The sequence below is a fragment of the Zonotrichia albicollis genome, chromosome 2, assembly GCF_047830755.1.
Source record: "Zonotrichia albicollis isolate bZonAlb1 chromosome 2, bZonAlb1.hap1, whole genome shotgun sequence".
Classification (NCBI taxonomy): domain Eukaryota; kingdom Metazoa; phylum Chordata; class Aves; order Passeriformes; family Passerellidae; genus Zonotrichia; species Zonotrichia albicollis.
Genome location: NC_133820.1, coordinates 88,834,555 through 88,862,468, shown reverse-complemented (window position 1 = coordinate 88,862,468; position 27,914 = coordinate 88,834,555). Strand labels below are relative to the sequence as shown.

At 42.1% G+C, this 27,914-nt stretch overlaps 2 protein-coding genes across 7 annotated transcripts in view; one reads left to right on the top strand and one right to left on the bottom strand.

The window, feature by feature from the left end:
- Positions 1 to 15,435, top strand: part of DZIP1 (DAZ interacting zinc finger protein 1) — a 42,227-nt gene extending 26,792 nt beyond the window's left edge. For 4 of the 6 annotated variants that reach the window (XM_074535624.1, XM_014273138.3, XM_074535622.1 and 1 more), the window contains 8 exons: positions 1,701 to 1,846; positions 2,134 to 2,329; positions 4,790 to 4,919; positions 5,098 to 5,148; positions 5,954 to 6,156; positions 6,498 to 6,628; positions 10,131 to 10,302; positions 11,037 to 12,112. In XM_074535624.1, coding sequence (XP_074391725.1) covers positions 1,701 to 1,846; positions 2,134 to 2,329; positions 4,790 to 4,919; positions 5,098 to 5,148; positions 5,954 to 6,156; positions 6,498 to 6,628; positions 10,131 to 10,302; positions 11,037 to 11,119 — 1,112 coding nt within the window. In that variant the 3' untranslated portion in view covers positions 11,120 to 12,112. Of the gene's footprint in view, positions 1 to 1,700; positions 1,847 to 2,133; positions 2,330 to 4,789; positions 4,920 to 5,097; positions 5,149 to 5,953; positions 6,157 to 6,497; positions 6,629 to 10,130; positions 10,303 to 11,036; positions 12,113 to 13,940 lie in introns of those variants that run through there. The other 2 variants (XR_012579099.1, XM_074535626.1) reach the window with 2 other exon arrangements.
- CLDN10 (claudin 10) lies at positions 12,529 to 26,008 on the bottom strand. Its single transcript, XM_074535627.1, has 5 exons — positions 25,667 to 26,008; positions 18,767 to 18,928; positions 18,521 to 18,602; positions 13,934 to 14,041; positions 12,529 to 13,221 (listed from the first exon to the last, which is right to left on the bottom strand). The coding sequence occupies exons 1-5, from the start codon at positions 25,884 to 25,886 to the stop codon at positions 13,107 to 13,109; spliced, it is 687 nt and encodes a 228-aa protein (XP_074391728.1). The 5' UTR covers positions 25,887 to 26,008; the 3' UTR covers positions 12,529 to 13,106.
- Positions 26,009 to 27,914: the final 1,906 nt, after the last annotated feature.

The window sequence follows — 27,914 nt, the reverse complement described above, 5'->3', positions numbered from 1 at the left end:
GAAAGAGAGAGGATTTTCAGAAGGCTCCTGGGAGCCTTCCACTTTAAAATATTTAATTTATGGGTTTTTGGGAAGATTTGGTACTGCATAATGCCATCATGTCCTGAATGGGGATAGTCAGATAGCCCTGTGTTTCCTCAAGACCAATTGTTTGACTCTTGTAGGACTCAGTTCCCCAGATAAATCAGTTTTAATGTCATCTCTGTCAGGGACTGAGTTGTCCACACAGTTCCCAAAACTAGATGAGATTTCAGCCTGATTATATCCTCTTCAACACAGATCTAATAGTATGGCAGATGGACTCTCAGTTTTCATTGCCTATAGTTCTTTCCAGGACCCCATGGGAAGCCAGTTTCTCAAAACTGCCTAATTATGTCATTTGTGCATCTTGAGGCTTTTTTGTCTCCTCTTTAGGGTGCTTGTCTTTCCCTTAAAGAAAAATGAAAAGTAAATGGAACTGCTTTTTAATAAGCTGTCATTGTTTACAAATAGAAAAAGAGGCACATTTTTTTAAAAATATAATATTTGAAAGTTACAATATGGAATTATGCTTTCATTCCTGTCCTTGTCTATTGGGTGGCAGATGACTTTGCTGCCCTGTAAGCCATTATGGGAAGAGACAAACTCCTGCCCAAGATTTTCCTGTTATTTCAGGGGAGTTGGGAGTGTGGTTTACAGCTTTCCTGGGATGTTTTATACCCTTAGCCAGCTCTGCTGACCACTGCCAGACAGAAGCAGCCATCATGGTTCCACAGATTATTGCTTCATTTACTTTAAGTGACATTCAGTAAAATTTTGTCTTGCCAGTGACAGTTTACAGACAGGTTCTAAATGAGTGTGTTTTGCTCCTTTACTTTCCTGTATGACCCAATAATACTTTGGCCTAACTTAAATGTCAGTCTTCATTTTAGATGGAAGAATCTGTCTAGATGATTCTTTATTGCTTGCATAAGAGTTTTGTATTGACATAAGTGTCATTGTAGACAATGCAAGGGAAAGAGATAGGAACTTCTTTGTCTGCTTTTAAGTATGTATGATGTCACAGACTTGCATAGAAGAAAACACAACACTGAACTTTGTCCTTGAAAGATTTTTGAAGATGGCTATTATCCATCATGTATTTTCTGTGAAACAGTCTGCCCCAGACAAGGTTTTGTCTTTACCAAGACTTTTGAAAGTCAACCTTACTGAAATCAAACCTTTACAACTTTGTAAAGGTTTAATTTCAATAGATTTAATTTCAGAGAACGTCATATTGTTCAAAGCTTTTCTTAAGAAAAAGTTTGTAGTATTCTTGTTCTGATTTCCTGCTGGAATTCAGCTTTTCTTTGAAATACCAGATTTAGAGAACTTAAGTATCAAAAGATAGTCTCTCTTTATCAGAATTTTTCGAGTACAATGCTAAAAGTAAAGATCTTTGTTCCCAAATATTCAGTGCTGTATCTTTACAGTGATTCTGTTATGAGCAATAAGATACTTGTGATGGTGAGTATAATGTGCAGAGGTACAAATTCCAAGTGAGCTGGCTTTTGTAAGCTAGCCCAATATTTTGAAAATTACACAATTCCAGGTAAATAAAAATGGCACATATAGGTCTATGCTGGTTCTAAAGAATGCATGCTTAAGTGCAGTTTTTAATTGTCTCATGTAATGTGGATTTAAAAAATGTCTCTTAACAGCATTTTTCCTTCTTATTTCAGAAATTGAGAAAATTGATCTAAAACCAGACAGAAGTAAGCCCTATTTAATAAATGCTCTGAAGTCTGATCCTTCTTTAACTAAAGAATTGCGAGTTGTTTTGGAGCAAGCTCTGGAGGAGAAGCTGGAATCCTTGGGAATTAAAGCAGTAAGATATTGAGTTATTTAAAAGGAGGGTAACCTTTGTACCATTTTTCTTCTGTTCGCTTTCATTTGTGTACTACAGTTCTCAACCTATAAAATCCAAAGCTAAATTTCCATGTTTTAAATAACTGTTATTCCTTAACCAGGAACCTGAGGGGATGGCCATCAAATTACAGCTGTGGAGGATATGGCTACACTTGTGGGCAATGTTACCGACTTCTGTGATTTTTCTGCAAGCTTTCTGATATCTGAAGTCTAAAAGAGTGTTTACAATACAATTTGTTTCCTTAGGGTGTTCGTGGAATATCAAGTGATCGCTTAAATAAAATTTTGCGAGCTATTGAATATGCCAGAGAACGCAAAGGGAGGCATGAGCCTGCCATTCAAGGAATTCGAGAGCGCCTTGAACGTCAAGTTGGCCTTCGGATTGAAGAGAGATCATTATCTTCTAGCAGATCTGATGCCTGTGCTCATCTTCCTGGTGAAGGTTACAGTGCATTTTGGGCCTTATTTCATTGTCTTACATTTTATAACTGCTGTTTAAAGTTTTATTTGACAACATTTCTGTATAGCTGCTTTCCTGCTTTTCCATATCAACATTCTGTACAGTTATGGACAACTAAACTGTTTTCTTTAAAGAGTTCTTGACATGGTGTTTAACAGCAAATATCTTAACTCTGGCAAGATAAATAGTGCTGTCTTGGTAGTGTGGCACTTTGGCAGCAAATAAACCTCCTTGCTTCCCAGCTGGTCCTCACAGATCTGAAGGGCAGAATATGGCTGTGCTTAATTTCTGATTTTAACCAATTCAGCATTTGAAGTCTGATCATGTTCCCAGGTACACCAGTAATGTGGGTCACAGTCTGAGTCTGGTCTTGTTTTGTGAACCCAGATTCACCAACAGTGACACCTTAACCTCAATCCCTCCTCCCTGGCTGACTGCAGTGATGAGGGTCATCCAGCCTTTGCCTGATAACCTACCACCCCCTCAGCATGCCATCATGGCCACATAATCCCTTAGCTACACATCTCTTGGCATATCTCATGGAAGTCCCTTCATCATATATCTCATCGCTGTAGGCCTCGCTCCTACATTATCCACCCCATGACTACAGAAACACCTTCAATTTGGTGCCCCTATCACACCTGTTTAATGGATTTTTGGAGGGTCTGTGTAGAACAATTGCTCATACCTCTCTCCCATAGCTTTCATTATACCACACCCAGACTGTATATGTTTCTGACAGATCATTATCTACATTTTTATGTGCATGTCTATGATAAAACATATTAGAGTCAGGATTAACATAGCAGCAATAGGATGAAGTAGTTTATTGAAAATTCTTCTAGCTATGAGTGACCATCTGAAGAGGGAGTCCGACCGCTGATGCTGTCCATCTTCCTTCTTACTGTATTCTTAAGGAGGTCCTAAGTCAAATTGATTAGATGCTACCAGGACTGAAATTCCCTGCCAAATTCAGTGGCATTGAGGTTGCCTTTCTAATTTCAGTGGGCAAAGTGCCCTCATCTCCTTCCCTTATATTTGCTGCCACAGTAAATTTCCCAAGTGAGAAGTGTGGAAGAATTAATGTTGCACTCTAGTTACTGTAGTTATTAGCTTCCATAGATAGAAGTGAGGGTCTCCACCCTGCAGGTCAAGCTTGTTGATGTGTGAACCAGATTTGGTTCATGATGGCAATAGTTGCTTCTACAACAAGGATAAGGAGTCCTCAGATTATTAACTTGATATTCAGTGAAGATGTGCTGGCATCATTCTCAGTATCATTACTGGAAAAAGAAAGCAATACAGCTTTCATTGGGGTTTGTCCAGACAGGTTATCCCTTAGTGGCTCAACTCCTTTAACGGCTTGGACTAATGATTAAAGTCCCTTTTCCAGCTCAGAATATCTCTGTTCTGTCTCTTTCAGTGCAGTTGGGCTGAATCTCTCTGGTCCATCAGGGCCAGTGTGAAACAAGCTGCAGTGCCATGTTCTCAGCAGAATCCCATTCTGCTGTAATAGGGTCCCTGGGGGGGTTGTGGGACCAAGCTCCAGAACTGCTTCATGTGTTGCTCTGTCCACTGCCATGACTTTCCCTTTTGGAGCAAACTGTACAAGGGATGGGCAATAATAGAGAAACCAGGGATGTTTGCACCAATATCCTAAATTTCGCATTAACTGTTGCAATTCTTCTAATCTAGACAGATTCTACCTATGCTCTATTTTCCCAAGGTATCAGAAGCAGCTTCATTAATCTATCAGGCTCTGAGGAGCTTAACCTCCTTTCTGCCCTTGACACTTGGATGTAGGAATGTCTAAACCTAAGGCTGTTAACCCATTTCTTCCCCTTTTCTGCTGCACACACAACCTCCATGGGGCCTTCTCACCAGGTACTGTATCACTGTGTGGCAAAAGTGTAACTACAGCTCCCACACCGGGTGCGTGAACAGACTGTTGTCTGTTAACCCTAGGTCTGGTCACATTCCAAAGAGCCAGTCTATCAAAATATGTGGCTTTTTGGATTGCCAGAAGTGCATATACACACATATTACACATACATATGTGTATACATACACACATGTATATATACATACATCTGTACATATATACACGTATATTTGTATATATGTTTATAAACATTAACTTTTGGTAATTGTTTATAGCACTAACAATACTATTGCAATCACAAGCTTAATTTCCTGGGTCAAAATGCTTGGCATAGCCAAGGATTAAATTCTGAAATGTGTCTGAGGGGGTTTATTTTTTTCCAAATTGCTGCCCTTTTTAACCCAAATCATGGTAGCTCTGAACTACTTGGAAGAAAAGAATTGCATTTTTTCTTCTTTTTTATGTGAAACTATAGTCTTCAGCATCTTTAATTGTAGAAATTAAATGTGAAAGATATTGAATGTTGATTGTATGAATGACATAGATAACTTTTCTTGTAGTAAAACACAGGTGCCACCCATTGGGAATTTCCTCGCTTGCCACACCTCCAAAACCATCCAAGTGGTCTCCATCAGCTGCCCGCCCACCTGGACAAAGAGCAATCATCCCTGACTATAGTTCTACACCAAAGTAAGAGATGCCATTCTAAAAACACTCATCCCTCACGTAACAGTACTATGGGTTTGGGGTTTTGTGGCTGATGAGAACATTTCCTCAATTGTAAGAATTGAGGAAAGAATTCACAAAACTTCCATATAAGCTTTATGCTTTCTATCAGTCTTGAAATAGCTTGTCTCCTTATTTTTAGCCCCATGAAGATTCTTGGAAGTGGAGCTTCCAGAAAGACATCTAGCATCACGTATGTTTTGTTTCCTTGCCTTTTTGAAGACAACATTTTTGTTGACATGTTTGCCACACAAAAACTATTATTAAGCTAAATTCATAAATATTGTCTGGGCTGCGTACAATCATTTTTTGTTTTAAAGTGTTACTCTATTTGAGTGTGTTATTATAATTCCTGAATGATAGCATGTTGTTCTTTTGGCATATGTATTCTTTGTTGTGGTTGAGAAAAAGATATTCAATAAGATCAATAACTTCGTTTAGTTTTTCTCTTAGATGCTTTTTCTGACTGTGTTAATAGCATTTAGAGACTTTGGGGACCTAATTTTTTTTTTATATTTTCATAGTGCAGCCAAAATGAAATACAGTATTCCATGTTCCATTCACAACAGGTGCATTGCTTTGACACTTCCTGCACTGAAAAATTCCCACATCTAACTGTTGTCACAAGAGACTTTCTGTGGCACAGATTCCTTGACGCTGAAATTTGCTCTACCTGCTGATGCATGAAAGCCCATCTGTGTTTGCCTGGCAAGACTTGTTTTATATTGGTCTCTTGTTTTGTAAAGATGGTTGCATAAATGGAAAGAGCCATGTGTGTATAAGAGAGCATTTGGGATAACTTTCTGAATTTAATTAGCAGCGTGAATTCTTTTAATTTTTTTCTTTTAAATAGTTAAAATTTAGGGGAGATTCTGTCATTTTGCACTAGGAAAAATGCACATTATTGGAAAGGAAAATGCAAGGAAGCTTAAACATGTATGCGTTGATGCACGCCCTGAAACCCAGTAAGTGCTCATGTTGCATGTGGTTTTCCTTAGAACACTACCATTCAGTTCAGAGGAAGAAGCTGATGAAGATGATGTGAAACAGTCTTATGTAGCACCAGAGGCATTGCAAAAGCAGTCAAAACCATCAAGCAGCATTGTCCACGTTTTTCAGAAGCCTTTTTGCAAAAGCAATGGGGATGGAAGGGAGGAAAATGGACCTCAAGAAACTGGAACACCTGCCAAAACTTCTAAAGGTTTTTCACTGCATTTGTATATGGGTGTTGTAACAGCTGTGCATGATTTTGTATTTCATGGTAATATTTTTGTGTTAGAAAACATAGTGAAGGCAGACTACCTAGTCTTGAGTATATATATCTATAGGTAAACACCATGTTTTTGCTAATGTATTTCTGTTAATGTATTACTTAAAGATGTGTATCATGCTCTTCTATATAAATGCAGGAAGAGACACAATCTTTGTCTCAGAGAGACATCTTTTATTTATTTTTACTTTGTGGAAAATTTCTAGAGGGTTTACAGTAAAGTCCCTCCTTGCGAATGGAAACTGTCAATTTAATTTTTTTCTGAATTTTAGCAACAGTTATTCAAAAACTGACTAAACAAGTTGGAGAGAGTCTTTCTAACCATGGAAGTAAGAACAAACCAGCTGGAGGAATTAATGTTGCACAGGCATTTACTAAGAAAGAAGGAGTGAAAGAACCAAAGGTATCACTTTTAATATGCAGCATTATTACATTCAGTAATTGAACTGTATGTATGTTGAATTTTTTTTCACGCTGAAATCATCTTGATGCAACAAAGAACTTAATTTTTCAAGACAGCAGCTAAGTAGTCTTTTTGGGTACACCTGCACTGGTGTACAGAAAAGTGCTAGCAAGGGACCAGTTATTTCATTTCAAGGGGCAAGTTATTTCATCCACAGTGCTTTTTTTGCCTTATACCTTGATTGGTTTGGATCAGTACAGCTCAAAGTTTGGGCATGGCATCATTCTTATCTTCTATTCCAGGAGCATAGAGAGTCCTCCTTCACTTGTTTTCCTAGTGTCTTGTTTTGATGGAGGAAAAAAGGAATCTGCTTATCTAATATTTAAAAACATTATGTCTAGAGCTTTATCTAATATGGGTTTCTTAAATACATTTTAATGAGAGGACAAATTCCATTGGTCTTTGTTCTGCATCAATCCACAATCACTAACTGCTTTCAGACTACGTCAGATCTGTTGCTGCCCATTGAGCATGGCCTGTGTTCACCAGCAGAACACTAACACAATGGATTTTTTACCCCTCAGGCTCCTGACATCCTGGTCTTCTCCTCAGTTTAGAGTTCTCTAATTGGTAAACCATTCTGCTGCAATTTGGGGTCTTTGTCTGAACAGTTTTTAAAAGGAACAAAAGTTACTCCAAATGAGAAGTCAACAGCAGATAGTGATTTTATTTCAGTTTGAGTAGTTGTTACTAGATTGAAGTAGACAGAGAGGTACTAGTTCTAGCACTCAGTACAATATTTTTCACTGAATTAGCAAATAATAATTACTGACTATCCTGTTACCCATGATAAAACTGATACCCTAGGGCTTCCTGATTTTGAGTTAAGTCTGAAACTCATCACTCCCCCAGAAACGGTGACACTTCTATTTCATTTTCCAGAAAGGAGTGATTGTCCTAATCAACTTTGGCCATGAGGATGGCATAATCACATTTAGCCTGTGTCCTTGTAATTGCCATTGATGACGCCTGAGTTGTCCATTGACTGTGTGGGTGCTGCAAATTGCACCAGACTCAAGATTATCAACGCAGACATGACTATTACAGTGCAATTTTTTATCTAGCATTATTTCCAAATTCTTTGTAGTGTCAGATTTTTCAAGAACACAAAGTGCTCACAGTTAAACTGGCAGGATGATTTTGTAGGGATCTTTAGATGGTGAGCCATTGTGTTCAGGAATCTAGGCTTCAAGGGCAAAGACCTGTAGCAAAATAAATCTCAAAACCTATCTTTTAAAAATGCCATGGTTTTCATTGATAATCTCCCTTCCCACATCTCTCAAGCCCCTGAACCTTAAGGCAAGTATTGAGGGAATGAAATCCCTCCTATTGTGGTAGAAGGTTGAGTTTGAGACCCCCAGAGTAGCCTGAACTTATATAAATCCATGGGACCCAGTGAGATTCTTCCCAGGGCCCTGAGGAAATTGGTTGTTATAGTTGCCAAGCCATTCTTCCATAATAATTGAAAAGTCATCGCAGCTGAGTGTAGTCTCTCCTTGAAAAGAGGAAAATAAATCCATTAAAAAAAAAAAAAAGTAAGAAGAAGAACCGTGGAATTAACTACTGGCCTGTTAATCTTACTTCTGTGCCCAGAGAGATCATGGAACAGACAGAAAATTAGACTATAATGAGAAGCCAGTAGGTTTTGATTAGATATTGGGAAGAAATTCTTTACTGTGAGGGTGGTGAGGCACTGAACAGGTTACCCAAAGAAACTGTGGATGCCCTATCCCTGGAAGTGTTCAAGGTCAGGTTGGAGGGGGTTTTGAGCAACCTGGTCTAGTGGAAGATTTTCCTGGCTATAATGGGGGAGTTCAACTGCATGATCTTTGAAATCTCTTCCAACCCACATCTTTCCATCAGTTTATGAAAAATATTGTTGCTATTCATTCATTTAGAATACATTGTGTCCCTGATGTATCCTGTATGGACACCATGAGTTCAGAATACCATACTTATGAAACCAGGGCAGGCACTGCTGCTTTTTTCTGCAGTCTTTACAGAAGAACCATCTTGTATACTTTGGTAATTATATGCATATATTTATGCCCATATTTATATATTTAATGTAGATGTCTTTATATAAGTCTTTGAGTAAATAAAACTGTTTAGCAGTTTTGATTGGTGCCATGTATTTACACTTGATCAAAACTGAATTCTGTTGGAAGTTGACATGTTTATCTCCATTTTTTACTTTAACAATCGTTTGGGACTTCTTGAATGTTCGAGGAAACTCTTCCTCCAGCATTTCTCAATATATGTGACTGACTTTCCCATTACCACACCCTCCAAACGCAGATCATTTGAAACAGCGCAATAGTGAATTCTGGTATGTTAATAATACAGCACACTGAGCAGATCTGTCAGTTTTTGAAAAACAGTTTGCAATGTTAAACTGGAGTTATGTTGCAAAATAAGCAGTACTGGAGTCTCTTACCCACTTTTGAGACACACGACATGTTCATATTTGTTGATTTTTCTCCAGCGTATACATACCTTACATTGCTTTCTAATAGCATCTGAACCTTCCTTCTGTGCAATGGAAGCACCGTCTAGATCCTTACTGTAATACTGGAGACTCCAGTGAAATAAGGTTTTAGCTTTGGGAGAAAACATTGTTTGCTTTCCACAGTTAAGCTCTCTAAAAACAGCTCAAATCCATCGAACCACATTTGACTGAAAAATAGGGAAATGCTGTAGCTCTTCTTGCTAAAGCTGAATGAAGATACTCAGTTTTCAGGCAGATGAGGTAATGGGGACCATGGACTCATTGCCTTCAGGTTCATCTGTCTGAATTAACTCTCATTTTGTGAACTTAGTATACAAATCCACTACTTAATTAAAATATGCTTGTACATGCTGACACTGAGCCTTGAGGGGAATGTGTATTTAAAGTTTGAGCACCATGCAATTTTTAAAATGTTCATTATTTAATTTTATCTTTAAATAAATTAGGTTTAAATTGAAAAGGCCTTTACTGCAATATTTTTTCCTAGTTTGACTGCAGAATGCTTGTAAACTGCCACCTTGCATGTCATATCTTTGTTTTCATGTAAGTAGTCTACATTCTAATGCTTAAATGACTTTCATCTCACTGGAATATCCCAGAAAAAATAATCCTATTTTAAGGCTGGCATATAATACCTGAAAACAGAGGTTTATGCCAAATACAGAACTGGCAGAACTTAAAATGTTTGCAGTTTCTGACTTAAAAAAAAAACGAAACACCCAAGCCTCTTTTAGTTTCAGAATGATAACAGTGAATTAATATCATTTAGGTAATTGAATTAATGTAGATTTCAAAACTGTGATGATAGATTTCGTAAAGGTCACATGCCAGTGCATTCTCCTTGAGCAGTTTCACATTGTTGAGTTTAGGAAAGAACTCAGCACAGCTTGAACAGACAAAGGAAAAATGCCTGTTTCTTCTTGTCCCTGTTAGCTCGCAGAAGCTGATGAAGATGATTGGGATATTTCATCAGTAGAAGAAGACATTTTATTGATGAAAGAGAACAGAGCTCAGAAGGCAATGACAGTTCAGAAAAACGAGCCCAGTGCTGCATCTGTGGTTCATGCATGGGGCCTTCCCAAGAAGAGTGCACCAAAGGAGGAAGGTAACGTGTTCATAAGAGACTGATCCACCTAGAGGAGGATTCAGTACAGTCTATTACACATTGCAATTCAATAGATGGTGTTTTGTAAGAAAAGAACAAGAGAACCTTTGTGTTTGGTTTCTTGCTATGTAATGTTTTTATGATACTTAGTGGTACATATACCACACACACACATAAATACACAGAGATACAAATTTGAGATTTTAAACCATAATATTATCAGACTTCAACGTCATCTTAAAAATTAATCATCTGAGGGTTTTTTCTTCCCAAATTTAAGAGAGAAGGGAACTCACTTTGTCTTGAGAATAATAACATGTCAGGTTTGTTCAAACAATCTAACTGACTAAGCAGGCTGAGATAAATATTTGAACTAGTGCAAAGCAAAAGCCTCAATCTTATATATAATTTATATAGTAATTTTTAACCCTAACATTTCAATGTATGTAAAGGTTAAAGCTGTGTCAGTTACATAAGGATACTTCTGGTTATTTTTGAAGGGAAGGTAAGGTTGGCACTGACTGCTTGTACTGTGCCTTGTCTTCTGTGAGAGAAACAATCTACATATTATCAACTCTTGTCATTTGCTTACTGATTGCAATTTGGGGCTTCCTGAAGCTCAAAGGTATTTGCTCACATAGCATGTCATTTTATTTTATAGACAAATGCAAAGTAAAAATATCTCCAAAAGAGTATTAATAACTATTAATTGTTCTGTCTGTTTGTTTTAAAAGGCCTTCATGAAGCTGACAATACAAGCACGTTAAAAAGCAGCTTAGTCACTGTAACAGACTGGAGTGATTCTTCAGACATATAATTGTTCCATTCCTGATTGATTGGAGGTCCTGCTTTTGGGTTCTGCTGGGATTCAAAATGCAGGTGAAAACATCAAATGTTTCCCAGTAACTTCTCTAATTGGTCCTGTAATAACAAGGAATACTGTTTACAGAGCTCTTGTGTCTTTCAGTCTGACTCTGAAAAAGAATATTGAAATATGCATTAGTGGCCATGTCTCTTTGGAAACAAAGTAATTTTTTCTTTTTGTGGCAGTTTAACCCCAGCCAAGCCCCACGCAGCCACTCACTCACTCCCTCACCTGTGGAACTGGGGAGAGACTTGAAAGTAAAAGTGAGAAAACTCGTGGGTTGAGATCAAGGCAGTTTGATAGGAAAAGCAAAAGCCACACACACAAGCAAAGCAAAACAAGGAATTAATTCACTGCTCCCATGGGCAGACAGGTGTTCAGCCATCCCAGGAGAACAGGCCCCCATCAAATGTAATGGTGACTTGGGAAGACAAAAGACAATACAAATTCTTCCTCTTCCTCCTTTTCCCCCCACTGTATATACTGTGCATGATGTCACATGGTCTGGATTATCCCTTTGGTCAGTTCGAGTCACCTGTCCCACCTGTGTCCCCTCCAAACCTCCTGTGCATCCCCAGTCCTCACTGATGTGGTGGTATGAAAAACAGAAAAGGCTCTGTGCGAGCCCTGCTCGGCAATACCAAAAACATCTCTCTTACCAACTCTGTGTCCAGCACAAATCCAAGACACAGCCCCATACCAGCCACGGTGAAGAAAATTACCTCTACCCCAGCCAAAACCAGCACACTCATGAGTTCAGTGGTGAAAGTCTCTTTCATTTCTCTGAGGTGAAGATTTTGCCTCTAATGTTTACATTAAAGATTGAAACTGGTCTTGCAAGAAACCAATGAACAGAATATACTGCAGAGTATTTCTTTATACAATCTTTAATGCATATTTTTTATATTTTATCATGAACTTTATATAAAATTGTCAACATTTTAAAGAAAATATGTCCATGTATTAAACTATTACGTTTCTACCATGGTTTACAATAAACACTAAATGAAAAGAAAAAAGCCTGAGCTCTAAAACTGATCATCATTAAATGCCTCCTATATGGGGAAGTTGGTTTGTTGTGGGTTTTTTTGTATTGGAATTCAGTCTTTGTTAGCATAAAAGGACAACAACAACAAAGGAAAAAGTGTCAAGCCACAGTAATGAAAGCACTAACCTGCCATGGCAGAAGTACTTGACATTTCTGCTTTGTCCATATTGGCTGCCTTCTTTAAAAAAACACAGTAGTGTTTCTACTTAAATGAAGTACAAAAATAACATAAAACAAAAAGAACCTTGACTTTGTAGTTTGAATGTAATTTAGATAATATCAGATACAAAACTTTTTCTATACTGTGCCATTATTAAATAGGACTGTTCATTTTTTATATTTACACAGTTGTCCCAAAATAACCAACTTTTATTGAAATTCCACCAGTCCATCAGTTTAAACTTCACAAAAAACCTGAGTTTGTGTCTGATTTTAGGGACTCAATCTAGAAAGCATTTTGTGACCATTTGTAATCTCTGTTCTCATTTATTGACTTGTACAAATACTCCCTCAAAAGTCATCACATTTCCATGGACAGACAAAGAAAAAACATTAGCTGAATTTTTGAACTGCAATATGCCAATACAGTGTGTATGATGCCATTCCCATAAGCAGCTGACATGACAAACTGAATTAGTAAATACCTCGTTTATTTTTTTTCAAGAATACAACATCAGCTCATGATTTCCAGGTATAAACTTTACAATACCAACATGAATCTTAAAATATTATATAATAAAATTTACATCAATATGTAAAAAGCTGCAAGTTAATATTTTTAAAAGTCATTGTCTTAGTGGTAAGTACATGGGGCTTAGGGTGGGGGGAATCACTCTGAATGAAACGTACAAAATCACGTTTAAAAACGCTTTGAGTCTTCCAACAGTGCAACTAAACATAGGCGTTCTTGTCAAAGTGCTTGGGTGGGCTTTTGTCAGGGACGCTGTTGTGCACCTTTGTGCGAGAAGACATCACAGATGTGGCTCCATTATAGGCATACCCCCTCCTGAAGAGAAAAAAACAACCATTTACAGCGCTTCCCACAGACAGGTGGCATCTCTGCATCCAGGCATTCTAGTAATAAAGCCAGAAGAAATGTATTTGTAGGGAATGTACCTACAAATTTCAGGGAAGGTGGCACATTCCTACTCTGTGTGGTCCCATTCTAGTTAAACATTGCCACTCCAGCTATCTCTTTGCATCTGTTTTACACTTTCCTGTAACACATATCTGTCCTTCACAGCTAAGTAAATTAGGGCCTAATGATGAACTAATTTAAATTGTGGTAGACCCTAGGTGAATAGTTATTCTCTACAGCTGTTCCTCTTTGTTATCACCCCTCTTCAGCTGCTGGAGGTCCCACTGTCACCACCACTAGCTCTGATGATTTGACATCAAAGAAACTTGTCTATTCGTGCCTGTAAAGCCACCTGACCACTTTTCCTACATCAGTGAATGCACTGTTTTGCAGCTGTAGTAAATTTATGAAACATATATATATATATATATATATCACAAGTATTTGTTCTGAGCCAATAGCTTTTCTTTAATGGTGGACAAAGCATTAGCCTTACATCCCCTTAACTTTCTTTTATCCACATAATCTTTTTCAGAATCTCATTACAAAGTGTTTTGAAACAGTAATCAAACTGCATACATATAGCAGATAAAAATGCAGAGGTATTGATTTCTTTCACTAAGTAAAGCTTGTGTTTTACCTTGCAGCATTACTGTTTTCAGCTATTGAGAAGCAGAATATAATGCCACCAATTATGCAGAGTGATGCTCCAGCCCATCCAATGAACAAAGCTGCTCCTAATTCATACCTACAAGAAGCCAATAAATGTATTTAACAAAAGAGAGCATGGATTTAAGAGGGTTATTTCCAGAATAAAATAACTAAATACCGTATTTTTCTTTAATAACTGTCCATTGACACATAAATTATTCACCACAAAATCAGCAGCTCTGCCATTCACCAACGTTCTTTTCATTATTTCCTTCTGACTCAGAAGGCAAACTCTCTCCCTGCAGTACAGCTGGGCAGTGCTTCTCTCCCTGCTCAACTGGGGTTAAGTTTAGGGTTAGGTCTGGCCTTTGTGCATCTCCTCCTGGATTGCTTTGCTCTGGGGTTATGTCATTCTGTGGCCTGTTTACAGCTCCAGCTCCTCCATTTCAGTTTTGTTCCTGTTGGCTCCCAAACCTAACTGGACTGGGGCTTTTGCTGGGCCAGAGACTACAAATTCTGCCTACAACTCTCCTTAAGTTTCCCCTCTGGCTCTCAGGATCTGTCTGCCTCCATCCCTCATCATCCACACACCAGCCTACTTAAAACATGAGGGTCTGTACATATGCATAATATACATATGGATACACATGCAATGTTTATATATGCAACATATGCATATACATACACAGGTGTGTCTGGTGTAAGCACTTGCACACACAGGTGCATGTTCCAGCATCTTTCTCCTTCTCTAGTCCCTGTGGCTGGATTCCATCTGGAAGAAACTGCTCCCAGCAGCTCCATGGGCAGAGTTCTCCGTCACCAGCAATGGTTCCCTCTGCTGCCTCAGCCAGCTGCAAACTGTTTGCTGCCAGGAACTGCTTTGTTTGTCTCTGAGAGGAGACAGGGGTGCTTCAGGAGCATTTTCCCACTAAGTCCACATTTCTAAATCAACAGTAGTAAATGAAGGGAAGGAATGGCATTGGGAAGAGATTCTTTTCTTTCCCCTCAGTGCTGAAGCTTCAAGACAAGCAGCAAACCATGGATGCTCCTTGTCTGCTCCACTCCCCAGCTCTCTGCCTGAGTACCACTCTTAAAGCATGTTAAGGATGACCTGCATTAGGTTGCAGGCCAACAGTCTCCAGAGTCTCCTATTCCTCACCTTTAGAAAACACTTGTGTGTCTCTTGCTCTTTCTCTGCTGCAGTTTCTCCTTAAGGAGACATTTATCTTCTCCAGACTTCTGGGATCCTGCACGGAAACACAGGCCCTGCTCCAGCCACAGTTACCAACCAGGAGTCTGTGCATTCAAGCAGATGCTACTAAATTGATTTGTTGTAAACTGTGGTGAGGCAGCCAAATAAAAGCCCCTGCTTGACAGCCTGCCTGCAACTGCAACACTGTGTAGCTGCACTTCTCAGTTAGTTGTGAACACTTCCATGTGCACAGGCCCTAATTCCACATTACCAAAATATCTAACTGAAAATACCTGTCAGCTGTTCTGAAAAACTTGTATCTTTACAAAAGGGCACTGGAGAAACACACAAAAACAATCCAGTGAGGTGTTAGAAGATTCCAGACCATAAATCATCACTGGACCAGGAGGCACACGCAAGATCCGTGAAGAGCCCATGAGGATCAGGTGCGCAGACTGTGAGGGGATAAAGACCCAGGGATTTCTTTGCTCAGGCTCCCTCTCTGGAGACACCAAGCTCAAGCTGAAATAAAGTGACTCTGCCTCAGAACCCTTCCTCAACACCAGCATGGAGCTTACAGACCTAACCCGCAATTTAAACTGCTGGGAACCATAGCTCCTTCCTCCCTGGAAAACTCCTGTTTCACTTTAAAATCTGTCAGACCTGTAAGGTTTTAATTCTACTTATGCTCACATTTCCAACAACCTTGCTAGAGTTTTCACATGACTCAGGGAGATTTGTGTCTCTCCGAGGATGGGGGTTTCTCTGATTAGAAACAGAGATCTACATCGGAGCTCATCACTTAAGTTCCCATTATATTCAACATGCAAGAAATACAAACAAAGTGCACTTGTAAAATACTTTCAAGGCATTTCTTTCATTGATCTGTAAAAGCAGATCAGAGGGACTAGCTCAGATGTGAGGAAAGCCCCCTCATGGAGATCCCTCCAGGACTGCCAGAGCACACCTAAGGTACAAGGACCAGGACTAGGCTCCCCACAGAAGTTGATGCAGATCACCACACTGCTGGAGAAAAGAGCTGGACCAAGATCCAGGATGGCTGTTGCAGTAACAACTTATTTGCCAAGACCATTTGCCCAGAAAGTGGGAAACACAAGCTTCCATGTTTTTATCTAACCACACAAAATGGTTGACCAGAGGCTGAGGGATTTAAGGAGACCAGACGCTATCTTCCCTTCCTGAAATTCTTCAATTGTACAGAAAAGAAATCCTGGCTATATTAGATATAACTGGGTAGAAAAGGGGTACCTGAGTGTTACCTACTAGCTGGGACAGAAGACATGGCCTTTGTAGTTGGCATTATTTGACCTTTTGAAGCAACACTTGTTACTATACCATGATTAAACAGTATGGCCCTGCTTGGGGGACTGCCACACTGCCAGGTTAATGAGTTGCAGAGCTGTCCTGATAGGTCTTTCTTCCACATCTTCAAACAGAGAGAACAACCTTTCTGATTTATATTGGTACTTAGGAGGAAAACTGAAGATTTTCAATTGCATATCAATGCCTATATGGGAAGTTAGTCAGATAATTTAAATTAAAGATAGTAAAGAAGGCTGGAGGGAAATCCTGATGGTTGACACTAGGTGCTGAATATCTTGTGCCATTTGTTTCCCACTAACAGTATCTCAAGCCTGTCTTTGACACTGCCAGAATAACTTCAGGAGGGAAATGTGTAGGAAAAGGTTGGAACCCTCTCTCAGTGAAGAGACAATTCCAAATTTCCACAATATACCAGCAAACATTTTAAATGTGCCCACAATACATAAAAAAGTAAGGGTTCGGAGATGGCAACAAAATGGAAATTTTGCATCAGTTGAGAGAGGAAGAAGCTGAATGCCACCATTAGCTCAGTCTGATGCAAGGTTACTGCATGAGCTACGTGCATTGTGCACAGCTCAAATTAAAATTTCAGTATTTCCTCCCTGTCTTTATCTTTGCAATCATGATTATGTCTGTCTGCAGCTGAGCTATGCTGGTTGTCCCACAAAACACAGGTAATTTCTGAAGAGGATATTTTACTATCGTTATTTCAATATTTAAACTGGATTTCTCATTCCTTCACAGTAAAATTCCACCCTAAGGTCTGCCTGCTCTTTTGCAGCAGACAAGGGTAGGAATACAGTGTAGGAAAAGGACTTCTGGCAGCAATCATGGTATTTTTCACTAAGAACAGTAAGCCTGATGAATAATTAACTTCTGTCTATATAGCCAGGCTCCATTTTCTTCCAAGAACCTCACATCCTCCTTTCTTTTGGTGGCCTTTCAAGCCTGTCTTCTCTACATCAAATAAACAGAAACTATAGGGGAATTATGGAGAAAACTAATACAAGACTACTAATACAAAACTAATACTGTTTCAGGAAAAGCAGTGTCAACCCTACTGCAAATGTAGATCCCTTTAGTGTTATTTATTCAGACTATTTTCTTTCTGTCAAAGTGAAACATAAAGGGTCAGGGCTCCTTACTGATCCCTTACTTGGGTCCCAGGGAAATGTACACCCAATGTTTGGCATATTCTGGAATCACTGCCAAGAAAACTTTAAAATCCTTGCCTTTAAAAAAAGAGTTTACACCATGTATTAAAGCAAAACATGAAAGTCTCTGATGGTATAATTTACAGCCAACATTTTCAGACCTGGTAGTTAAGAATGTCAATCCAAAATCCAAGCGTTGGTTTGTGGATTGTTGCTTTTGCAGGTCCTGAGAATTTGCACAGCTTTAAAGGAAGTCTTCAGGGATGCTCATTATCTCTGGTGTGGATCCTAAAATTCTATAAATACTCACTCTCTTAAATTTAATTACAGGTATAGGCAAAGTATTTATGTCAATGCTTAAAAGATCATGGGTTTTGATGAGGTTTATGATCCAAATTTCAGTCACCTGGATTTGAAAATCTTCCAGCAAAATTCCACCAAGCCTGCAGAAACCTCTCCTCAAGAGGAATCAAGATTGCGTGGTGCTCAACACATTTATCAAAGCCACCTTCTGCCGAAGGCTCCAGGAAATACTTTCCTCCCTTCCCTATCAAATGATGCACCTAATGAGCCCCTGTGTCTTGTGCAATCCTTTTGCTGCACCTCTGGCATCCAGGCAGGCTCCATTCCCAATTAACCCCAGCAGCCCTGCCAGCTCTGGGCACACGGATTGCAGAGCCATCACTGTGCAGCAAAGTGTTTGCTTGTTGAATTTCAGCACCTGGTTGCTCCAGTTAGAAATTGTGGTTAAATAAAACTGCAGCCCACTCTCCTCCTCTGCCCACGGGGAGAAGCAGCTGCTCTCTGTCTAAACAGGCTGTGGTGTGCAGTAGGAAACCTAAGGAATACTTGTTTGAAAGATTTATGGGTATAGGAAAGTACTTACTTTTGTGCAACAAAAGAAGGGTCAAAGAACTCAGACGTAATCCTGTTTGCATACAGGGAACAACTAGTCATAGAGCACAGCCCTGAAAAGCATAAGACAAACCATTCAGTGGAGCTGGCAGCAGAGCTTTGGGCCTGGCCCTGAAGTCAACGAAGTCATGGAGGACTGTGCACAGGTTTCTGCGGAAAAGAAGTGGCTCCGGTATGACTTCAAATATGCAAACTGATAAAAATAAAGTATATTTACCAGAGAGTATGAAAATCAGTCCAGCTAAACAAGCAATTTTTGCTTTAGTCTGATCAGAGCCTCCAACTTTTGTACATTTCATTCCAACCAGTCCAAAAACGGCACCGAAGAAGCCCAGGCAGACAGCGGAGATCATCAATCCTCTGCAGGCCTGGATGTAACCTGTGAGAGAAAGAGCAAGGCTAATATGAGAACTGGGACCATGACAGGTTTTGCTGTACTTTCCCTCCCTCTGTGCAGCATCAGGCACTCGCTATTGCAAGTGGACTCAGACTTTGGCTGAAACAGCATCACTTTACCACTGAGTGGGTTCTTCCAGGTGATGTGTGCCCTTCACAGGGCATCATCACCCATGCCCAGCTCATAAGAATCATACTATGGCACCCAGGGCTCCAAAACATTATCCCATGGCACTGAGTATAGCATCTGCAGAGGTTATACCCATGAGGTCTAGAAGAGCAGCAACTCCACGTGGTCTGATCAGATCATAAGTTGCAGAGCCACCCTTTAAGTGCAGTGCACTCAAAGCAAGTCTTACATCAGTCCGGTTGTGTCGCAGGTGCAATATGGCTGGCAGTGAGGCTGGCAGCAGAGACCCTGGCTGGGGTCCTGAGCCTTCCTAGACCTGCCTGGATGCGCCACTGATTTGATTTGGATCTGCCCAGCAGGGCCTCATTCTGCAAGGAAGTCAGCCACGCACTCAGCTCCATGGACAGCAGTAGTCCCTTGGCATAAAGCAAATCACTGCCATACTTAAACCTGGACAAACAGTTTGCACCTGGCTTCAGCCACAAACAATTAGGCTGAGACTGCTCCCAGAGGGACATCCCAGGGCAGGACCCTTCAAGGGGAAAATGGACTGCTTGGCCTCTTCTCCCTTCCGAGAATATCTTGTAATTGAAGGACTGTGATAATCTCATATCGCTGCTTACGGGGTGGAACGCTGCAATCTTACACAGCTGAATAACCATCACAAGATGTTTTTCTTCATAACCTGTTGTTACATCTCATTTAAAATGAAAATGAACTCCCACTATTAGGGCATTCATTCTTTTTGCTTTGATCTCCAGTGGGTGGAAATGTTGAGAGCTAAACCACATTGTCATTGCCTATTACACCAAATTTTATGTAATAATAAATAAACAAAAAAACCCCACCAAACCCTGCATAAAAGTTTTAATATGTAAGAAAACAATATACTAAAGCAGGAACTAGAGGACATCTGATGAAAACAGAAGGCAGCAAATTCAAAACAAAAGGTATGCTTGTTTGTAAAATGAAGCGGTGGAATTCCTTTCTACAGGATGTGTGGACACTAAGGGTTTACTGAGACTCAGAGACTGGATACGTTCCTGATGGAGAAGTCTGTGTCTGGCAGGCAGGGCTTTGGATGCAGATGGCTACCACAGACACCTGGCCACCTTCTGCTACCCTCAGTGCCACCTCCTTTAGCCGCTGCCGAAGGTACATCAGCTCTAGGATGACCACCCCCTGCTTGAGCAATGTTTTAAATCCTGCGCTGATTCACAGCTTTGAGCAACAAAGAACTTTGTAGCACGTAACGCCCCACTTTAGCAGGCCTGCTGATGTGGGAGCTGTGCTGCCCATCTGTGAACACAACCTACTGGTATTTATCTACCTCTGCTGGCACACAGACAGACTTCTTTCATTTACAACTGTAAGGCTTCTGTAGCCCACCTGCTCAAGAAAGACACAGTCAGTGACATAACTGTGACTTTCACACGGCTCACGTGTTGGAATGTGAGAGAGAGTGATTTGTGCAAGACTCAGGTTCGAAGACAGCAGCCTTGCTTTGCTAATTTTTGCTATAGGCATGGAAAACTTGGCTTATGCTGCTTTAGGTGGTGTGTAATGTATTTCTTGTAGCAGACAGGTAAAGCACGAGATGAAGAGTGGAAAGGAAGCTATTATTTCTGACAGGTCCAATTTATTGACAGTGTTAGTTAGCTAATTGACACATTAAAGTGCTGAACCATGAACATGTTTACCCGGAGGTCCTCTAAACTTTTATTTATGTCTGAACCTCCTAGGAAAACCAGTAAATATTCACCCCAACTAAAATATCCAACATTTGCTAGTAACCACAGGGCTGAAATTCAGTTTTTTCCTGAAGGTCAATACACAGTTTTAAAATAGGTAGAGGGTAGTGAGACAGCAAGAAATAATTAACTCACTCACTCAGAAATCATTTTCAATTATAAACAGCATGAGCTGGAGGACTGCTCAGTTCTGCTGAATGAATAACCTTTCTCACTGAATAATTCACCAAATTGGGCAGGCCAGCTATAGTAGGGCTTGTTTCAGTTCACCAGAGCAGTCAGCCAACTGGCACACATTTTTAAACCAAAATACAGGAAAAAAAAATTCCCAGCTTACACCAGTACGGTGGAAAAGCAGAAGGCTCTAGTAGTCCCACAAAGTGGACTGGAGCATTAGGAAGCATGAAAAGTTGAAATCAACCTTTTCACCAAAACAAACTTTCTACTGCTTAGATCCTAGATTCAAACTCTGTATAACGTTTGGCTGTAAGAGAAACTAAACCTCTTTTTTGCTTTCATGAAAGCAAGATTATATTGGGCACCAAGAGTTATAGGGCTTGTTCTGCTTGAAGAAGAAAAGGATCTGGAGAGACCTTACAGCAGCCTTCTAGAACCTAAAGACTTTTTACAAGAGTGTGTAGTGACAGGACAAGGGAAAATGCCTTTAAACTGAAAAAGGGCAGATTTAGTTTAGATATTAGGAAGATATTAGATATTAGGAAGAAATTCTTTACTGTGAGGGTGGTGAGACACTGGAACAGGTTACCCAGAGAAGCTGTGGATGCCCCCTCCCTGGAAGTGTTGAAGTTTGGATGAAGCTTTGGATCATCTTGGAGCAACCTTTACTAGTAGGAGATGTCCCTACCCATGGTAGGCAGGTTGGAACTAGATGGTCTCTAACGTCCCTTCTAACCCAAAACATTCTGTGATTCTATAATGATGAAGAGGCATGAAAAAGGGAGCTATTTTTTCACAGTCCTTCACTCAAGACTAAGACCTGTCCTTTTCTAAATATTTATTGTCTGTATTTGTACCAGCTCCTGCAGAAAACTTGTCATGTACCTACCAACAACCCCAATGAAGCTCCCAAGCAGCAAAAAGCCTTGTGTTTTAAACAGACAAGCAGACAAACATGCATTGCTCATAAAGTCATGTTTAGCAGCATTCCAAGAGAAACCTATTTCAAGGTGGGTTGGTTTTTTTTTGTTTGGGTTTGTTGTTTTTTTTTCATTTCAAACAAATGTGTTTTGTCTTGCATTGAAATTAATCTTGTTAGAGCTTCATCTTTCTTGCCTCACTGCTCTCACACTTGCCTCATGCTTAGAAAGACTTAGAAGGCATTCATGTACTCATATCATATGACCCTATGGAAAAAAATTATATATGCCGAGTTCTGGGGATTGCCACTTTCACAATAAATGCCTCTGGTGGCATTTTGCAGTCTACATCACGTGAAGAGGTAGCCTTACAGATACAGCACAGATTCCTTCCAAAAGTACACACCCATTGCTTTTGTATGTCTTTGTAAGCTCTAATACCCTCTTTTAGCTCATAATTGAATTTTTGTTCAGCTCTGTTCTTGCAAAAGGTCATCAGATCCACTGTAGGAAACATGGAAACTGATATGTCCTCTTTTGGGGGAGGTGGTTTCATCAGTAAATTTCCACCTATGACCAGTGGCACAAAAAGTAAACCCGAAATGACTTTAAGCCCCACAGACAGGAAGAGCATTTTTGCTTGCGTAAAGAATGTAGGGCTCAGCACTTAATGAGGGCTGGCCGAATTGGCTTCTTCTATCGGAATGCATAAAGGTGGAAGGGGACCACAGGCAATTTTCTCTGGAAGCCACTCATGTGGAGTGATGGCCTGAAAGCCATGATGGTCTGCTGTGCCATCCCATAGCAAGCTGGGCAGGACAGTCCAGGCCCACTCCATGACAGAAACCAAAACAAAGGTGAAGAGGAACCATCTCCTGAGCCCCCCTGACCTGAACTATGACACTGCTTCTGAAGAAGGAAGGACTTCTCCTGCACTCCACAGGAGAACTCCAGCCTTTGGCATAGAATCACAGAGTCATCGAGGTTTGGGTAGGGAGGGAGCTCAGAGGTAATGTGGCTCCTACCCCCTGCCATGGCCAGGGACACCTCACATAGACCAGGTTCCTCAAAGCATGGTCACACCGATTTCTCTGCCCCTCACTTTGCCTCTGATCCCCGGGAAGACCTGAGCAGTCTTTCAGGAGAAGTCCAGCTTACTTAGAGGTTTCCAATTTGACCAAAAAAAAAAGTATTTCTGTAGAAGAGGAACTGCTCTGAGAGGCAGATCCTCTCCATCTCTGCGACGAAGGAGTGGAGCTGAGCCACATTTCCCTAGGACAGCAGAAATATTTTTAGAAATTTTCCAGTCATGCTCTACCATTTTGAGGAGAGCAACATATTGTCACTACATATATCTTTACAGGGTTATTGTTTCAGCTCACAAACACGTCCCTGAGAACAGCAATGAGATCTGGCCTGTTTGTGTACTCTGAGTCCCCCACCTGAGGATGGAGTCAGGAAGTTCCCATATTCCCAGTCACAGGGAATGGGATCCACCTTGGGCATGCAAGTCTGGGCAAAGGGGAAGAGGAGGGAAGGAAGAGGCTAGACAAGGGCTGGGGCAGACTTGTCTACTCGTTGAGACACAAATTCTTTAAGCCACGAGTGACACACCACAGCCCTGAATGCACTCCCCACGGGGGAAGGGTTAGGGTGAAGAGGGGACATACACACCCACAGTCGGCTGCTGACAGGCTCCCTGCAGAGCCTGAAACCACAAGGGAGGGAGTCTGGGCAACACGAGCTCCTGAGAGCACCCCTGACTGCAGTGGCTGCCCCTCTGAGCCCACCCAGCTTGCCTGCTCTGTGCTGGGGCAGGGAGGGTGGTGGTACATCACTCTCCCTCCAGCCTGCCTTTCATTCACGTTGTGCCTGGGTACCAGAATCTGCCCCCACAGCATTTAAAGATGCTGCTGAGAAACACTGAAGCCAAGAACTTTCTACTACTGAAAAACAACCTGACCAGAAGGACTGGGACAGGGCCCTTCCAGACGTGCATTTCAGATTCACTTCTGTCTGAAATGAGCTGGTGGCTCCTTCACTGTGCACAATGCACCTCAGAAACTCATTCTTTGGCCAAGTGGAACACTCTACCCAACGCACAAGGTTTCAGTGCACAAGCATTTGGGGAAGAGGAGGGAAAGGATCTTGCTGTCAAGTGTTGTATTCTTTTTGAAAATGTCAGTGTTCCAAATTCTTCATACTTTGTAACTATGCTTTTCTTACTTTAAAACCAGATTTGCTCAGACCTAAAACAAAGGCTAAACAATAGGTTCAAGGGATCCAAAAGGTTTCGCACCACCGATCACTCCATGCCTGCCTGCACAGAGACCCCTGCTCCTTGCCCAGTCCTGGAAATTACACTGGCCACAGAGTGACTGATGTCAGTGGAGGCCAGCCAGCTCTCCTGTCCCTTCCAAGGAACTGGCAAATTCCTCTGCTGCCACCGGGCTGGGTCAAAATGAAGTCTGGGAACGGCCCTTCTGCCCCCGAGGGAAGCATCCTGCAGTGGTGGTGCTTGAGGGCTGCCTGAGTTACCTCATTTTGGTATCTTGGCCTCTTTCAGCCTTTTCTACATACAGAGGTTAAAGGGTTTCTGATATTGGTACTAACGTCATGTTCATATTAATCCCTGTTACAATTAGTATCAATCTCTGTTAGTGATCAGATTAACAGACCTTCCTTTCATCTTAAACAGAGCTTTTACACCAAAATACCTGCTCAGACTCCAGTGCAAAGGGAATGTCTTGCCAGACTGTGGACAACAGGCATGATCTTTTGTCAGTATCAAAGCCACTGAAATACTGCATATTGCATTCATTTATAACTATAAAAACTTAGGAAGGGTGCCATATTTTTGGAAGCCTTCCCTCCCTTTCTTTACAGCCACTTCTGAAACGATAAACTGATGTCAGACACACTTCTCCTGTTTCTACCAGTCACGATCAGCGTGGATTTATCAACTAAAAGTTTAGTTCTAAAGATTTCCTGCAGTGAACCAGTTTCCCAGTACAGCTTCCTGAAAGGGCAAAAATGTTTCCCCTTAATGAGGGAAGAAATGCAGCACCAACTCAATCTTTGGTTTCAAGCCCTATAGCAAAACTCTTCGCTTTGCTTCAAAATAGCACTGCCCTAAAGCTGAGCAAAGCTATGCATCCCTTCTGCATACCTTTGCATCCCTGACTGCCCCGAGCTTTCACACTGTCATTTATCAATGAAGCACTTACACCTGAGTTAATAACCACTTAGCAAAACCAGCAGAGGAACATTAATTAAAACAAAACGACGCCAAGGCTTGTTCTTCTCCACCGACCGTTGCACGGCTGGCAAAACCATAAAAAAGAGGAATGTCACGACAGTCGGGAAATAAATCGGCAAGAAAAATCTGTCTGCATTCTTCTTGTGTCAAATCCACACACACACTTTTCTGATGGGGAAAAAAGGCAGGTAGTGACAGTACGAGAGGTCAAACCGGACACTCGGGCACCAAATATAATCTCAACTAATGGGTTTTTGGGGCAAAAAACCCCACTTGCACAGGTGTGCACAGGCAGCCCGCTGCCACCTGCCTGGGGACACGGGGGCACCTGCCCACGAACCGCGGGGGAGCCGCCTGGTCCGGGTCCCCGCCGCCCCCCGCCCGCCCGCCCCGCCGAGCCCGGCCCGGGAGCGGCCCCGGAGCTCCGGCCGAGGGCACAGGGACACCGGAGGTGGCATTGGGGTGGGGGCAGCAGGAGCCTGACCGTCCAGCGCCAGCATGGAGGGGAAGTCCTTGCAGTTGGAGACGCCGGTGGAGTCGGTCACGCAGGTCTTCCAGAGGTTGGCCCAAAAGGTGGCGGTGGTGATGACCGTGCCATCGATGGTGGACACCTTCCAGTAGTCCGTGGGCAGCGTGGAGGACACCAGCACCCATCCCGAGATGGTCAGCAGGAAGGCGATGATCTCCGCCGACGTGCTCGCCATGGGCCCGGCAGCAGCGGCGGGAGCCGCGGCGGATCCCGGCGGCGGCGGGCGGAGCGGAGCCGAGCGGAGCCGGGCCGGGCCGAGCCGAGCCGAGCAGGGCGGGGCGGGGCGGGGGCGGCCGCGCAGCCCAATCAGCACCGACAGCTCCCGGCATCGCCCCGGCCCGGCCCCGCCCCGGGGTGCGCGGGACGGAGCCCGCACGGCCGGCGGGGCGCTCCCCGGGCTGGCCCAGCGAACCAGACCCGAAAGCAAACAGCGGCGCGATCTCTAATGCGGGGTTGGATCCCCCTTCTTCCGCAGGTGCCCGTGCGGGGTCGGGAGGGAATGGCAGCAGCGGGACAGGCGCGTCCTCAGCATCTCCTTCCCAGCTGCGGGTTTGCGCCTCTCTCCCTGCGACCCCGCGCCATCCTCCCCACAAAGAGCCTCGCCAGAAAGGTGGCTTCGAGGAATACTTGTACAATACGGGTGTGCCGACCGTGAGCACTCCATATTCCTACGGGACAAAAGCTTTTGAAACGCATAACAGGGTTTTTTAATCCTCTGAATTTCAGATGGCCCCTGATATTATCCAGCCACTGGTGATACACCGTTTGATACGTGTTACAGCAATGCGAGGTGATGAACTTGGGATTTTCTACCTCGGTTTTCATGCAGTGGCATTCGAGCCTGCGGCTCACAGGTGGAGCATTATCCTCAGTGGTTTCTCCTCGTTTGAAGCTGTTTACTTTCCACATCAGTAGTGTATTTGCCATTGATGTGGAAAGTACACTGCCGGTCTTTACTTTCCTCCTATTTATGTCAAAACTATTGTTACATTTTCTAAACCTTTTTGCCAGATGGGCAATCACTGGAGGATAAGAAGCCATATTTGCATCATTATTCTTCTGATGAATGCTCTTTGGTTTTGCCGTGTGGACACAAAGCCGGATGTAATCACCTTACAGACATATATTAAAAAAAAAAAAAAAAAAAAAAAAAAAAAAAAGGAAAAGGAGAAAAATCCCAGAGCTGGGTGTACCTTTGGATTTGTGTCAGAGCTCAGTGGGAACAGGGTGTTTGTTGATCTGTCAATGGTCCAGCAGGATAAAAGGGGGTCCACAGACGCATTTAGTGACGCAGTGGCTCTCTGCCTGCTCTCTGCCTCCTTGGTACCCCCTGACTTTCAGGTGACGCACTTCCCTGCATTGGCAGGGAAGAAGGACTGGGAAAAGCAGGCAGGAGGCTTGTTTGCACAGCAGCATTGGGCATGGGACATGCTGCCGCTCCATTCACCCTCTGGGCCAAGATGCCTTCCTCTCTCCCCGGGAGGGAAAAGAAACAGGGTCCTGAAGAAGGCCTGAAGAAGCCTCCTCTGTGATGTCAGGCTGTAGCCAGAGCTCACTTTGGAACACTGGGATGACTGTAGATCCAAATCCCATCTCCATGATATTATGATCTAGTTATTGTAGGGCATGGCAGCAGAAAGGAAAAAGGAAAAAAAGATTTTTTCAATATTTCCCCCAATATTAGTGCTTTGAGATCTTGCAGTCTGGAATTATGTTGGTCGTGGTAAAGTAGATCAATCCAAGCTATCAGCTAGGATCTAATCAAGTCTGAGGTAGGAGACTCGAGTCCAAACTTGGGTCATTGTGTTTCTTGACATGGGAAGCTCACCTATTGTTTTGTTGATAACACTGCTTTGCTTGGTGAATCCAGGGAGCAGCATTTGGGCAAATTTTGGCTAGGGCTCATCAGAATTTTGGGGTGCGCTGTCATGCAATAACCAGAAGGCTGGAGTGAGTGTTGAAGGACAGGAACACAGTCAGGACAGCTCTAGGCCTGAGTCTGAGCTGCCGAGTCTGGGAAGGAGAGGAGGAGTGTTTTCCTGAAGAGCACAGGCACTGCTCCCCAGAGGGCCAGCAGGAGTGGAGGCTGGTGAGTGACCCTGCCGAGGGTGGGCAGTCCTGCTGAAGCTGCTGTGGCCTCTGGCTGTGATGTCCAACAACCATCTGTAATGTCCCAGACCATGCTGCTTTCAACTGAGCCAGA